Source organism: Rhizoctonia solani, chromosome 9 (genome assembly GCF_016906535.1).
Source record: "Rhizoctonia solani chromosome 9, complete sequence".
Classification (NCBI taxonomy): Eukaryota; Fungi; Basidiomycota; class Agaricomycetes; order Cantharellales; family Ceratobasidiaceae; genus Rhizoctonia; species Rhizoctonia solani.
Genome location: NC_057378.1, coordinates 606,644 through 619,194, shown reverse-complemented (window position 1 = coordinate 619,194; position 12,551 = coordinate 606,644). Strand labels below are relative to the sequence as shown.

Here is a 12,551-nt window from a genome sequence, read left to right as displayed (position 1 = left end):
TTGGTAATTCAGCTAAGCGCCATCTGCTGACGTGATATTTATGTCGCACGTGACTGAGAGTGTCCTCCCCCTCCGCCGCGATGCTGCCGCGCACATCGTCGGCCATCCCGATCGTGGATCCGGGGTCTCGGACTGCGACTCCGACGAAGAAGGCCACCACCCCTCCCCCTACCGCGTGAGTCACGCGTCGCTTCAACGGCTGTCTCTGACTCTTCACAAGTCTCAAGTCTCCGCCCGAATCCCCCTCGGCAAGCAAGTCTCTTGGAGTACATGCACCCGTCTTTGTTCCCAGATTCACTACCGGGAGCGAGCAAGTCAGCCAAGTACCGACTCCCCACCGTCCGAGACAACAGAAGACCCGTTCTCGGCCAACTATCACCATGTTCAGTACGAGCCTGGCGCCTATGCGCCTTACTACGCACCGCTCTTGTCCCAGTACACTCTGGAGCCCCTTGACTTTCACAACTATCACCCGAATGCACCTCGACATAGTGTTTCTCGCTCCCATTTCATGACACCCGATCTCCGGGACGAGCTGCATCGGAAGCAGGACGCGTTTTATCAGACGCCATTCGGTCATCCTACTCCACCTCTCCCCGACGAGGTCCACGCTTATCACTCCTTGGCTATATTGGAACCCGCGCCTAGCCAAAGCTTTCTCGGAGGGTTCTCCACGTCGGTCTATCGAGCAGTAAATAGCAGGGATGGGAATACATATGTCCTCTATCGAGTAGAAAGTACGTGCTGGCACTCGAAAAAGCGCTTAACTGACGTCAAATTACCTAGATTGTAGACTCCCGCACGACTCGGCCCTTACCACAATGAAGCCTGGTCAAATATGCCTCACCCGAGTATCGTTCGACCACACGAGGCATTCACAACTCGCGCATTTAACGATCAATGTATTTTCTCTCAGATATTTGCTTATTTTCATCACATACTTACACTGCTTGCAGCGCTCGTCGTGGTTTACGAATACCATCCACTGCACGCACTCTTCAAGCCCAACACCTTGCACCCTCGACGCCACCCGGAGCCAACTCTCGCTCCCAACAATCATCCCCCACTAAACCCCGGACCTTTTCCCCGAATCGCAACTTTCCCCCCGCTCACTTTGGTCCTACATCCCCCACATCCCAGTATGCCGGCTCCCCGCCCTTTAATTCGCCTGCATTCGCTCCGGGATCAACATTCGGCAGTCCAAATGCCCAATCTTACGGCTTTCCCAGAGCTTTTCAGGTTACTCATTCCAGACACCACCGGGCCGAGCAAACTCTCTCCCAGCCTCCGCCTCGATTGCCCAAGCCCTCTCGCAATCCGCATCGTTCAACTCGTTTGCAGGCGCGTTCTCTCCGCAATCCCAATTTTCTCCTCAAATGCACCCACGAGCGAGCACTCAGGGATCGGTAGCTCCGTTCAGCCAACAACTGGGTACACAGTCCCTGGATGAACGATGTTGTGGACGTACTTGCTGCAGCTGGCGAATGCGATACGAGTCGTACACGGTCGGGGAATGGCGCTTAGGTGTTTGGATGCCAACGGGTGTTGGTTACGGGCGTCGGTCGGTGAGTCCATGAATCACCCATACTGTTCTACCTCTCTTACATAATACACAGAGTTCGGATAAATACTGTTGGTCTTGTTGATATCATGACTTATGACGGCCAACCTACACCTGAGGTTTATCTGGTGAGCCAGAACCATGTTTTCCGCCATTTCTGTTACCTAACATAACGTTATCCAGCAAGAGGATCTTTTGTCCCTTGGGTCTCTTCTCCTCCAGTTAGTCTGCGGCACATCCAACCTTTCTCAGTTGTCGATCCAGTCGCCTACAAACCAGTCACCCTCTACAAGACGAACCAACAACAATGCCAACTCGGTGAACCAACAGAACCTTGCCTCGGCCCAAGCTTTAAGCAGGTTTTCTCCGTTGTTGAGGCAGACGGTGGTTTGGCTTGTGACGCCAGCGGTGGGCAAGGTCCGTGTTTTTTTAAGCTCGAGTTGTTTGGCCGACCGAGGTTAATTAATTGGTAATGGGTTAGACTATCGAGCATTTATTCAAGGAGATTAGTCCGGCGATTATCGGCGCCGAGATGGATGCAATGCTCGAGTAAGTGATGCATCCTATGCATATTCTGTAGCGCATATACCTTCGTACCAAGACTCTTGGAAATCTTGAGCTCTACTCTCCTTTTGTATTCCTGACTCCCAGCTAACCGTGCAATTACCTCCTCAGCCAAGCCGACACGCTCGAATCCGAACTCTCTCGCGAACTCGAGAACGGGCGGCTAGTCAGGTTGCTCTGCAAATTCGGATTCATCAACGAACGACCAGAGTAAGTAGTTATCCTCCGTCCGACATTGGCGGGGCGCTAACGCCCAAAACCAACAGGTTCGACCACGATCCACGATGGGCTGAAACGGGCGACCGATACATTATCAAGCTCTTCCGCGATCACGTGTTCCATCAAGTCGACGCGCGCGGAAAGCCGGTACTGAATCTGACGCATGTACTCGTAAACTTGAGCAAGGTGAGCAAATTGTCCCTCCAAGACGCGCGAGAGTAAATGGTTTCGAGCCACGATATCTTGGATAGCTCGACGCGGGTAGCGAGGAACGACTGATGCTCGTTTCTCGAGACGAACGTAATTGCCTGGTCGTCTCGTACAAGGAAATCAAGACGTGCATCGAGAATGCTTATCGGTAAGGGAGTTTATCGTGTGCTATGTGTGCACGTGTTCTTTTCGACCGTACTCATTCGAGTGTGTGTAGCGATTTGGCCAAGTAAGGGCGAGGAGGATGGACAGATGCTTTATGACTATTTGGTTATCACTGTGGAATATACAAAAACAGTAGAAAATTTTGATAAAAATTCATTTCCCAAGGTTGTTTATATGCGCTATTTGGAAACGTCTTCCTTCAGGGGTTGGGTTTGGAGTTCGACTTTTTTTTTTTTGGTAGGGCTGGCCCTTCGAGCGTCAGCACGTGCAATGTGTGGGATAAGCGCATAGATTTATTGCATACGGGGGAAAAGCCAAAAAGCGGACAATATCGCGCCTACAAGTACAGTGCAACACCTAACGGCGATAAGCTGTATTCAACCAGCCTATGTCCTAGTTCCCAACTACATACCCTAGGCTGAGCAAAATGTTATATAAATACTCCGGGGGGAGCGTATAGATCAGAGTTCATGCAGTACCGGCATGACATGGAAGTATCATAGATAGGCATGCCAAATGAATGGAGCAGGTTTAGCCCGCAGCTGCAACTTTGAGATAAAAAAAAATCGCACATATCCCCGGTTTCTCGGTTCAAGTTTCTATTACCTCAATTTTGCACATGTACTACCAAGTGGATGCGTTCAAAAATTGATAAATTATGCAGTGGGGGTGTAACAAAGCTATGATCATCCCAGTACATCTACTTGTGCTTTTCTAGTTGCTTCTTCCTGTACTCGTCTATCATGTCTTTTTGGACGTTGGGTAAGACAGGCTGATGCATCTATAATCCCCCAAGTCAATAACTGATAGCCACAAAAAGGTAGGTCATATATACCTTGTATTCCATTGAGAACTCGCCCTTGCCCTGTGTAATGCCACGAAGGTTGCTCGCGTACCCGAACATATCGTTCAAGCTGACTTCACAGATCGCCGTAAATTCGTCATCTCGGACCTCGGTGTCAACGATTGTGCCACGGCGCTGGTTGATTCCACCAATTACAGCACCTAGTTCGTATGGTTAATTCACACCCCAGCGTAGATTGTGTATTGGATACTGAAGATCTTCCTCATGCAAGCAGATAGGACAGACCTTGGAATTCAATAGGAGCAACCACTTCGACCGTCATAATAGGTTCCATAATCACTGGTTGTGCACGATGATACGCTTCCTTGAATGCACCAATTGCCGCAAGCCTAAATGCCAGTTCGGACGAATCCACTTGATGGTACGCCCCATCCTCCAATACGAATTTACATCCTGTTACTGGATATCCAGACAGAAGCCCTTTTTGGAGAGCTTCTTCAAATCCCTGTTGAGGTATCGAGTCCCTTCTCTCTCCTTCGCTAGTGACGAACTGATACGTACCTTTTCGACAGCAGGGATGTATCCACTTGGAATATTTCCACCGCTCACTAAGTTTTCAAACCCAACATCCTTGCCAGTTTCGGGGTCCATAGTCATCGGCTCGATATATCCAATCACACGACCAAACTGTCCTGCACCTCCGGTTTGTTTCTTATGAGTATATGAGAACTCGGAGCGACCAGTGATGGTCTCTCGGAATGCAACCTGAGGCTTTCCGGTAATGGTTGCAACATTGTACTCTCGCTTCATGCGTTCAACATATATGTCAAGGTGGAGTTCGCCCATGCCTGAGATGATTGTCTGTTCGGGAATTAGAAGTTCATTATTGGTTTTGGAAACAAAGGTTTAGTGCTTACTTCCTGGCTTTCGTGGTCAATGTGTACTCTAAATGTCGGATCCTCCTTCTGGAAGCGATTGAGAGCTCGGGAAAAATTGGGTGTCTCGGTTCCGACCGGTTTGATAGAAAGCGAGATGACAGGGTCGGGTACAAACATTGAAGTCTGTATCGGGAATCAGAACAAAGAAAAAACTAGTAGGCCAAAACATAAAGGATATACCATCGAGAGTGAAGTTGTTCCGTCGGTAAAAGTATCTCCAGAAGAACATTCCACGCCAAAAATTGCACAAATTTCACCAGGGCCAATGTTGTCAATGTCCTACAGGGGTGTGTTCGTCCAGGTCATACGGACAACTGCTATCATTGAATTGGCATACCTCCATATCGTCGCTATGCATGCGAACCAACCTGGGAACTTTGACCTTCTTCCCGGTCCTAGTATTGAAGATAACCGAGCCGCGCTTCATACTGCCTTGATACACGCGCATATATGTCAACTGGCCATACTTTCCTTCTTCTAGCTTGAAGGCCAACCCAACAAACGGAGCGGAAGAAGCAGGAACGAGGTCAACGGCTACATCATGTGGCTTTTCTTCAGGTGAAATTTCGCCCTTTTGAACAGCAATAGCATGATCGTTCCGGGCTTGCTTGCTGGCCTCGACGTCAACAGCCTTTACAGGAGCCTCAGCCGGATTCGGGAGATAGGCACAGACGCCATCGAGCATGGGCTGAACGCCTGTGTTCTTTATCGCTGACCCTAAAATACGGGCGTGAACTTGAGGCCAATGGTTGCCCGACGAATCGCAGGCACGAGATCGGACGGAGTGATAGGCTCTTCAGCAATAAATTTGTCTGCAATCACATCGTCTACGTCGGCCAATACTTCGATCAATTCTGAGCGCTTTTGTTCTGCAAGAGGGAGAATGCTAGCCGGGATTTCATCGGCGACTTCGACATCAATGCTATTAACGATTAAAATTTATCGTTAGTCGAACAAAAGACGGCTCCAAGGCAAGTAGAGGGGCGGCGTACCCTTTGACGCCTTTGTTATAGATTGCCTTCCAACGAATCAGGTCAACCACGCCAGAGAATTCGCTTTCCGTGCCGATGGGAACCTGAACCAACGCTGCAGGCATACGAAGTTTATTCCTAATTTGTTGAACGACCCGATTAGGGTTTGCCCCAGCCCTACGGACAGCGATAAACTTGTTGCTTGATTCATATTAAAGAAGTAAATGGCCAACCTATCCATTTTATTGATAAACGAAATTCGTGGAACGTTGTATCTCCGCATTTGCCTATCGACCGTGATAGTTTGGCTCTGTTCACGAGGTTAACGAAGCAACAAGCAAAGGACAGACGGCACACCTGAACGCCAGAAACAGCACATAAAACCAATACTGCGCCATCCAAGACTCGAAGTGCACGTTCTACTTCAATTGTGAAATCCACATGTCCTAAAAAACAAGTCATTTTTCCCTGGTACAATAATATAGGGCTGTTACGAGGTAAACTAACCAGGAGTATCTATGATATTAACATTGTAATCAATCGTTTGCCCACCAATCGGTTCCGTAGCCTTCCAGTCGCAATACGTTGCTGCGCTCTGAATAGTAATGCCTTTCTCGCGCTCAAGCTCCATAGAGTCCATCTTAGCCCAACGTTGTCTTTGCCACGAACTTCATGGATATCCTTTATCCTACCAGTGTAGTACAATATCCGTTCGGTAAGCGTTGTCTTTCCAGAGTCGATATGCGCAGAAACGCCGATGTTACGTTGGTTAGAAAGACGAGCCAGATCATCGAAAGTCACTTTGTGCACTGTAGTGTAGTTGTCGACGCTGATCTAATACCAAAAGACCTAAGTGAGGGGAGTGCATGCGCTCGACGAGCGAGCGCAGCGAAGAACGTCTACTCCAACTCGTCAGTTGGTCCTCAGCAAGCCAAGGCATTGTAATCAGTACCATATCTATGTCGCTCCCTCTGGTTCAGCACTTCACCATCTAACCCCGGCTACCAAAATCAAGCAGAGTCGCTTGGTGGATGAACTGTGACAGGACAAGTGTCTGGGAAAATTGGTGATCGACACTTGTCACGTGATATAAGGGTCTCGGGTGATCAGCCCAATCACATAACACCCCATTAAATCCATTCGTTATTTGTGATATATGCTATATTATGACTTTGAATCGACCGTTCTAATCCGAATTATCAGAGTCCCTGGCTCCTTCAGCTTGATATGTACGTTCTTTATAACAAATGACGTTCGAATGATATTATGTATACTCTTTATTCCAGACGTAGGCCACTATTGGTGTTTGGCCCTCGATGCTGGACTCCTAATACACGATATCTATAGCACCCTTCGATCCCACCGATATCCCAACTACGCAGGGCACGTATGATGTATGACAACTCCGCCAACAAACGGAATACTAATTCGGGTCCTTGTGTTGGTTCGATTAAGATTTACACCACCCAGGCTTCTCGCTTTGTGACTAAATGTGTCGCATGGTTATGTTCGCTAAGGTGTCATTGGTGACGAGACACGGGAATGACTGCCCAGACACGTCTCTTGGCTGTCGTGTGACACTGTCAAATATTCCAGCTTTATACCCTGGTACTTCTGGAGTTCTTCAAAACGTGCGCCTCGATCGTCGTTTTAATCCTAAGCAGATGTCATTACTTTGTTTGAAGGATAGCTCGATTCCTATTCAGATCGGATCAACTTGTTTCATGTACTAGTATGACGTACCAGCCCAAAGGGGAGCTTTTGATCATCTCATTTCACCGAGTCTGAGAGCGGGGGAAGATGTACTGATTGTGCTGAGGGCAACCGAGCGGCTACCATCCTTCTACGAGACACGGATGTATATTGGCGTTTGCAGATACCTCAGGGCAACCTGGATATACGACACGAAACCGAGCTATTTAAGAAGGGAGAGGCCAATGAATCGACCAACAAGCTCAGTACGCTTATCCTCCTCTTTACTCTCCTGACGATGAATACTATGCCTCAGTCTACCTGCACGAAGCTCTTAGATTACTCAAAATTACCCTCACAGATTCGCTTGCCTGATATCATTGGTTATACCAGCAAGGTATTTGCAACGAAGTATAATCCAAATCAACTTCAGGCAGAAGCCGAATCATACCAATGGTTTGATAGCTATGGTAAGTATCCAACGGTGCAGCTTAGACTCACTATCCTCCCCCGTGGAACACAGTATTGAATCTTTGCTATAGATATTATCCCCGAATCCAAGCGTCAAAAGTTCTTTGGGAGCGGCCTTGGCCTTATGACATCCATGTGCTATCCCGGTGCCCAGTTTGAACGATTCCGAATTACACTGGATTTCGTGCTTTGGCTATTTACGGTAGATAATTTTGCATTTAACATCTTATTGAGCTAACATATGTATTTAGTTTGACGATATGACAGATGCTGGTGCTCTTGATGATGTTGAGCGTATGAAGCTCGCAATTGGCCTTACTATGCAAGTGCTCCAGGACCCAAAAGTTCCAACGCCGAAGTTCAGAATCGCAGCTGCACTACAGAGGTATGACATTCAATTCGCGTATAGGCATGCCGAATCCCACTGAAGTCAATATCACATCGCATAGTTGTTTCAATCGAATGCGCTCAAATTCAAGCCCTTCGACTACTAAGCGTACGATTGACGCAATCGACTTCTATACCAAAGCTGTTTTGGAGCAGAAACTGAATCGAAAAGAAGATCGAGTACCAACTATAGGTGAATACATTCAACTACGAAGGGATACTTCTGCTATGAGAATCGCGTTTGGTTCGTCACAAACCTTGCATACCCATACATGATGGCGATATTAATTTTAATTTTAATTTATCTCTAAATAGTCGGCATTGAATATGCACTGGGACTTGCCTTACCGTCAGAGGTTCATGATGATCCTATCATCGTAGAGTTAGCTCTTGCCGGGAACGATATTCTGACTTGGGCGAATGACATTTACTCGTTTCCGGTGAGTATTTATATGCTAGGTTTATTCATAGTCTTGTGACAAGACTAATTCATTGTAATTAGATCGAAGCATCGCGGGGTGATACTCACAATTTGTGTGTGTCGCCATGTGGAACTTGCAACTCGACCTGGAAAGTGCAATAACATATGTAGATCAAACGATTCGCAATCGTGTCCAAGAGTATATCGACGCGAAGGCCAAGTTGCGATCTTTTGGGGTCAAGACAGATCTTGAAGTTGCTCAGTACATACAAGGGATCGAACACTGCGTCCAGGGATTCCTCGATTGGACGTTTATAACACCTCGTGAGTTAACTACACGTAACATAAGGCTATAGGCTCATCCGTTCTAGGTTACTTTGGTGCCAATACCACTAAGGTGAAGGAGACCTTAACGGTAGATATCATAGCACCAGTTGCCTTAGATGCTGCCATCTCTGTTGAAGTTTGATCGGGCGCTCCATATGAAGATGGCTGCCCCTTTTCACGAAATGCTTTACCCTAAAGCTTAATAGTGTCCGAATAGATCAATGTTATAGAACTTATATACCGCTAGAATAGAGTTTTTGTCAATGCGAGAGTCTGGAAAGGCGCCAATTGTATGGAATTAACTTTGCCTTTGCAATCGCTTGATGCGCTGTTTGCAGCTCAATATGCAAGTACGTCTCAATCGTTCTGTACGAATGCGCCTGTATATATGGATAAAAGTTCCGCTAATGTTATCCTCTTAATCATAAGAGGCAAAGGCAACACACTAATCATACAGCTCTGCATCATAAATAAATAAAGATAAGACACTGTACAAGGTTATAATGCTGAAAATCAGTGCGTGTATTTAAGTAAGAATTGAACTGAAATCAAGATCAATACATATTGATTTTAGGTATCAATTCTTCATAGTCTGATTTGCTGAGGGAGGCATACTAACATTTCGATTTTCAGGCATATCCTACTGAAAAAAGGAAACTTTTACTGATGTACTGATTTTCAGGATCTTATCACACCACAGTGAGAGCTCTGTAATTGTTATACCAGGAGTGGCTAGGGTACGATCAGTATACACAAAACGATGTGCCCAGGATTATAGCAGAAGGTTCAATGTATGGAAGCATCTACCACTCGAATGTTAGCTCATCAGCCAAACACTAAGTCTTCGACTATGATATTTGGAAGGCGAACTGTTAATAATCTAACATGATCTTTAGAACAATCAATGTCATACAATATCATCCTATTCTAAAGCTCTGAATTACTTTACTCACCGTTACACCAAATCCTGCCAAATTCATCCTGTGATATTCCCGGACGACCTCCCCTTCAATAGTACCGTCCCACGAGTCAACAAAACCAACGATCAACAACAGAACACGTTTCCATACAGGGTTAAAAGCTCGTTATACGTGGACGCCCAGGTTGGGGAGGAATGGTGATCGCGATGCACCGTTTTTTCGCTCGACGAGAGCTGCCTGTGGGAGCGGATCGGAATCGGGGCTCGTATCGCCCTTGTTGCCTCCATCATTGAATGCGAGCTGAGATGTAAGAGATCCAGGGGCTCCGTGGAGGCTGTCCTCCGGAATGGGTTCGCCACACCGGGGGAAAATGATCGAGCAGGCCCATTTCCGATATGCGGCCTGGCAACCGGAAACAGGTCTGGAGCCTTGAATACCAATCTCGGCCACAAGGGAACGTTCGCAGCGATCTCGTAAAGTTAGTCAGACTGGACATAGCAACGGCTTTGATGTCCTGAGGGATATTATCGTCGGTATACGAGGTTGCACTACCAGGGGGTGCTGGAAGTGGGACTGCATAGGAAACTTCGGGACAATATGGTATAGAATGCGCAAGAGGACACGGAAACGAATCAGATTTGGTCCGCAAATATGATGGTCCGGAAACCTGTGCATTGTTCTCAATCACGTACGCTGTGTAATTGGTAGAAGCGGATAGCCCGTCAACAAACCACTGTCTCCGCCAGCCACTCGAGTCGCGATAAAATGGTGCGAGTTGCGGTAGTTGTCATAACACCACCTAGCTTCGATGTGAGCGCACAGGCGGAGTTTCGTTAGCCAAACTGTTGCGTTTGCGTTTGCGGTGGGGAACAAAAGGAGTCGTGTTAGGTTCTGAAGATGAAGGTATAGGTGGAGCAGATGGTATAGCGTCTTGGAAGGTGTAGTTCGGAAACATTGGTTCTTGAATTTCTGGAGTGAAGAAGGGCGGGGAAAATATAAGTGCACGGTTGCACTAGTATCGCCTAGAAGAGGGAGTTGTGATAATCTCCTGTGTGTAGGAAAATCTTTTGAATGAAAATTAAGATTTGGGCCCCCGGCATTTCAGGAGAAAATAACGTACCATCCTGTATGGCAAACATCTATCGTCCAGTTTGCTCCTGCTCCTGAGCTCGGCCAAATAGCCAAGGCGCCACCAGAACGCATTTGAGCCCGATAAATAATCAATCCTTCATCAAGACTCAGTTCTTCACCAGTCTGGCTTCCTTGAATACCACCAGGCCCGGCAAAGTTACACCCAGATTCGTTTGATACAAAAAAATCGGGGATAAGGTAATATAGCGCCGCAGAGAGCAACCGAGCCAGTAGGGTTCATTTTGTACCGGTAGGCTTAGAATAATAGGAGGCTGAGACAGAGAGCGAGAAAGTGCTGCGAAAAGGAAGTACCACGTTCGTCGTCTGGGCACGAGTCACATGCGGTGGGACGAGTGTTGCAAGTAGGGGTAACAAAGGCGCTGGTAGGATTCGCATCGGTTGCTATTTCCTGAAGTATATTTTCTGTATATCGAGTGCAGGAAGCGGGTTTACAGAAACACGCTGTGCATCTCGCTCAAGCTTATGGGATAAGGTGCGCCCTTGACACCCAAAATCACGTGACTAGTCTGGAATGTCCAATATTCAATTCGATCACATGCACAAACTTGTCTCCACGCCCGCAATCGATGTTCAGGTCAACATATCGCATATAATCAGATGCTGAAGTTACGACAAATAAATCACTGTGATAGGTTATACACTCAGTAAGCCACTACACTATGTCGCTAACACGTGTTAGTTCTTTCGGTTGGCTCGAAGTCAAGACGTTGTTCACAATGGTAAATACTAAATAATTTGTGGGACAGAACAATACATCTTCTTTCCTTATGTCATGAGGCCAGCAATGGGATAACTTGATAACATACTCACGACAAGTGCAGCTGACTTGGTGTGGTACCGTGCCAGCAACTCCTATGCATACAAGTAGCAAGTACCCAGTACATTTGAATAGCAACACTACTAGTTGCGACGATGTAACGGAATACAAGACTAATAGCCGAATAAAAGCGAAATAAAAGCTTTATATCAAGCTATAAGTCACCTGTAAAGATAGCAGAGAGGGTCTGTCCCGTACGCTAGTTGCATATATGTGCGCCAAGCCTTCCAGATGTTCTTCTGTACGTTCCTACCCAAATCGCTTACGGATGATACGTTCTATCGATTGTTGTTAAATAAAACTGCAGGATTTGGTTTCTTGTCACGGAAAGCAAACTCAGTGGTGGATTTTCTATCAGCAGATTCAAGTTCGTATAGGTTAGAATTTTCTATTTGTTAGAACATTGGGCGCAAAGTGAGAGAGAGCCTCAAATAAACTTATCAACTTAATCACTTAGGCCTTGGGGGTTACCTGGAAAACTGCGCCTTCGAACCCAGGCATAGGTTTGGTGACTAAGAAAGAGGGAACTGAGCTATAAAATCTTACAAAAGCTGGTAGTTACGAGGAGCTATGTTAGCTCATAACTGGTGTAAGATAGGAGTCCGAACAGAGCGTCGCGATTGACCCTATAAAATATCCAAAGCAGTTGATTCTCTGGCAGCTTCACGGTGAACCCTAACGGGGCAGGTTTCCTGGACGTAAAAACTCGCGTATTATATCCGGAGTACTGGTGAAATGTGATTAGTACTTCCATGAATCCGTATCCCTATCTCATCCGTGTTTGTCGTCGAGGTGCGGTTTTTGTGTTCCGGACGCGGACAGTCGGCAAAATCTGGACGTCATCCGAATTTTCTCTATTGTGGGGCTCAACAACTGTTGAATGTGATGAATGGTATGATTCCTGGCTAAAGTATTTCATTGACATCTGTAA

General features: G+C 46.8%; 4 protein-coding genes across 4 annotated transcripts; 2 read left to right on the top strand and 2 right to left on the bottom strand.

Annotated features, from left to right (window-relative positions):
• Positions 1 to 40: 40 nt before the first annotated feature.
• On the top strand, positions 41 to 2,787 carry RhiXN_07727 (Tyrosine kinase domain-containing protein; the record flags this gene model as incomplete). Its single annotated transcript, XM_043327543.1, has 13 exons — positions 41 to 175; positions 221 to 737; positions 787 to 856; positions 957 to 1,406; positions 1,440 to 1,464; positions 1,525 to 1,565; positions 1,617 to 1,689; positions 1,745 to 1,978; positions 2,043 to 2,110; positions 2,237 to 2,335; positions 2,392 to 2,530; positions 2,596 to 2,702; positions 2,772 to 2,787. 13 exons carry the CDS (start codon positions 41 to 43, stop codon positions 2,785 to 2,787), a joined length of 1,974 nt encoding a protein of 657 aa, XP_043182928.1.
• A 632-nt stretch (positions 2,788 to 3,419) lies between these two features.
• RhiXN_07726 (elongation factor EF-G) lies at positions 3,420 to 5,147 on the bottom strand (the record flags this gene model as incomplete). The annotated part of the gene is made up of 7 exons (XM_043327542.1): positions 3,420 to 3,500; positions 3,555 to 3,724; positions 3,810 to 4,029; positions 4,086 to 4,385; positions 4,442 to 4,585; positions 4,643 to 4,741; positions 4,800 to 5,147. The coding sequence occupies 7 exons, from the start codon at positions 5,145 to 5,147 to the stop codon at positions 3,420 to 3,422; spliced, it is 1,362 nt and encodes a 453-aa protein (XP_043182927.1).
• Positions 5,148 to 5,179: 32 nt separating this feature from the next.
• On the bottom strand, positions 5,180 to 6,073 carry RhiXN_07725 (Elongation factor Tu GTP binding domain; the record flags this gene model as incomplete). The annotated part of the gene is made up of 5 exons (XM_043327541.1): positions 5,180 to 5,384; positions 5,455 to 5,610; positions 5,667 to 5,743; positions 5,791 to 5,879; positions 5,941 to 6,073. 5 exons carry the CDS (start codon positions 6,071 to 6,073, stop codon positions 5,180 to 5,182), a joined length of 660 nt encoding a protein of 219 aa, XP_043182926.1.
• A 1,350-nt stretch (positions 6,074 to 7,423) lies between these two features.
• RhiXN_07724 (terpene synthase) lies at positions 7,424 to 8,873 on the top strand (the record flags this gene model as incomplete). The annotated part of the gene is made up of 8 exons (XM_043327540.1): positions 7,424 to 7,595; positions 7,668 to 7,798; positions 7,848 to 7,981; positions 8,046 to 8,227; positions 8,299 to 8,423; positions 8,486 to 8,519; positions 8,576 to 8,728; positions 8,776 to 8,873. 8 exons carry the CDS (start codon positions 7,424 to 7,426, stop codon positions 8,871 to 8,873), a joined length of 1,029 nt encoding a protein of 342 aa, XP_043182925.1.
• Between the last annotated feature and the right edge of the window lie 3,678 nt (positions 8,874 to 12,551).